The sequence below is a fragment of the Quercus suber genome, unplaced genomic scaffold, assembly GCF_002906115.3.
Source record: "Quercus suber isolate HL8 unplaced genomic scaffold, Cork oak 2.0 scaffold_62, whole genome shotgun sequence".
NCBI classification, from domain to species: Eukaryota; Viridiplantae; Streptophyta; class Magnoliopsida; order Fagales; family Fagaceae; genus Quercus; species Quercus suber.
The window spans coordinates 1,727,876-1,729,965 of record NW_027069527.1 but is presented as its reverse complement, the minus strand read 5'-3'; the positions used below and the strand labels follow the sequence as shown (position 1 = coordinate 1,729,965).

General features: G+C 38.7%; 1 protein-coding gene across 1 annotated transcript; it reads left to right on the top strand.

Moving 5' to 3' along the window:
• Positions 1-547: 547 nt before the first annotated feature.
• On the top strand, positions 548-1,258 carry LOC136067197 (uncharacterized mitochondrial protein AtMg00310-like). Its single transcript, XM_065772718.1, has one exon. The coding sequence runs from the start codon at positions 548-550 to the stop codon at positions 1,256-1,258; it is 711 nt and encodes a 236-aa protein (XP_065628790.1).
• Positions 1,259-2,090: the final 832 nt, after the last annotated feature.

Genomic DNA, 2,090 nt, shown 5'->3' with positions numbered 1-2,090 from the left:
TCAGTTTGTGCAATGTGTTCTATAAAATTATTTCAAAGGTCCTTGTTAATAGGCTGAAGCCTATTATGGATAGCATTATCACTCCTTACCAAAATGCTTTCATTAAAGGTAGGAATATTTCTGATAATATCCTTTTGGCCCATGAAATTATTGATGTGATTAGGAAGAAGAGGAGGAGGAGAGATAGGTTTGGAGTTTTGAAAATTGACATGTACAAAGCCTACGATAGAGTCAATTGGAATTTTTTGAAGGCAGTCCTCACCGTTATGAACTTTGATTCCAAATGGATTAATTGGATTATGGAGTGTGTATCTTCAGTAGAGTATACCTTATTGTTAAACTTAAAGCAAAACTTCAATTCAAGTTAAGAGATAATAGAATTGCTGATTTTCAGTTTCTCATTGATAAACTTAAAGCAAAACTTCAAGGATGGAAGATGAAACTCCTTTCTCAAGCTGGTAGAACAACATTAATAGCCTCTGTCTTGCAATCCCTTCCTTTATATTTGTTTTCATGCTTTAAAGTTCCTGACCATGTTTGCAACAAAATGGATTCCATTGTCCGTGCATTCTGGTGGGGTCATGAACATGGGAAGAAGAAGCTTCATTCACTTAATTGGGATAGGATCAGTCAACCTAAGGGAAGAGGTGGGTTGGGTATTAAGAAATTCAAGTACATGAATCATGCTATGCTAAATAAACAATACTGGAGAATTTGTCATAATCCCCAATCCCTACTAGATAGAACCTTTAAGGCTAGGTATTTTCCTACCTGCTCTATTCATGACTATAGGTCTAAGCCTCACCACTCTTGGGTTTGGAGAAATATCATGAAACAGGAAAACCAAATTCTAAGAGAAGGAAAGTGGAGAGTTGGAGATGGGTACAATATTCCTCTCAATCATAGGTACTGGTTTCCTCATTCAACTCTGAATTTATCACAGCATCATCTACCTACGGGTACTGTGGGGGATTTGATTGACCACAATACTAGAAGTTGGAAAGTGGACTTGGTTAGAAGGCTGTATCCGTTTTCCCAAGCCTTGAAAATTTTTCAAATTCCAATTTCTAAGACTAATTCTGTGCAGGATAAGCTTCTCTGGAGGTTCTCTAAGAATGGGGAATACCAAGTAAAGAAAGCTTACGAGCTTTTAACTAGAGCTGATGCAAGTCACCCTCGATATTTTCAAGCTAATATGGGATGGTGGAGAACCTTGTGGAAGATCAAAGTGCCTCTAAAAATTAGTACTTTCATCTAGAAACTACTCCACAACTGTCTTCCTACTTTTCTTCATCTTCATGCCAGAGGTATATCTTCTACAAAATTATGTCCACTGTGCAATGAGGAGGAAGAGAGTCATACTCAACTTTTTCTTCATTGCCCTGCTTGTTGGCACGGGTCTACTTTGACTTTACACACAACTGAATTCATCAATTTATCTATGCAACAATGGTTGAAGCTTTTACTTTCAAGAGATATCAGATTGGTTCAGATACTATGAATTTTTTGCAGGATGTTTTTGTCACTCTTTGGACAATTTGGACCTACAGGAACAGGGTGGTTCATCAAGGACTGATCCCAAATCCAGTGGAAGTTATTTTAATAGCTCAAAACTTTTCTTGCAGGTACAGGGATTCTCTCTCAAGATGCAGCACCTCAACAGACATAGAAGGCAGATGCACCAGATCAGAGGGGCAATCTGCAGCAAGGGACTGGCAGCTAATTATCAAGATTGCAGGAGCTAGAAGCAGGAGACCATACAGATATGGCACTGCTTTTGAAGCTCTAACAACTCAGGGAGATAGGGTGTTTTTTGGAGTGAATAGTAGCACTGCTAGAACATCAATGGGGGCACTGTTGGAAGCTGTGGTTGAAGCTGGTATGGCAGCAAAGGATCAAGGTTTTCACCATGTTTTGTATCTCATGGACAGTAGGAAACTTTTGCAGACTTTCAAGAGGAAAGCAGCATCGGATTGGCTTGATAGTACTAGGCTTGCTAATCTGAGTTTTTTGTCTAATACTGATTTTCTTTGTTATATGCTTTGTGTTCCCCATGTGGTTGTTAAAGAGTCTTGGACTGTAGCTAAATT

What these genes read in the sequence shown, in the direction of transcription:
- LOC136067197 (XM_065772718.1), top strand. Translation starts at nt 548, where the DNA reads ATGGATTCCATTGTCCGTGCATTCTGGTGGGGTCATGAACATGGGAAG.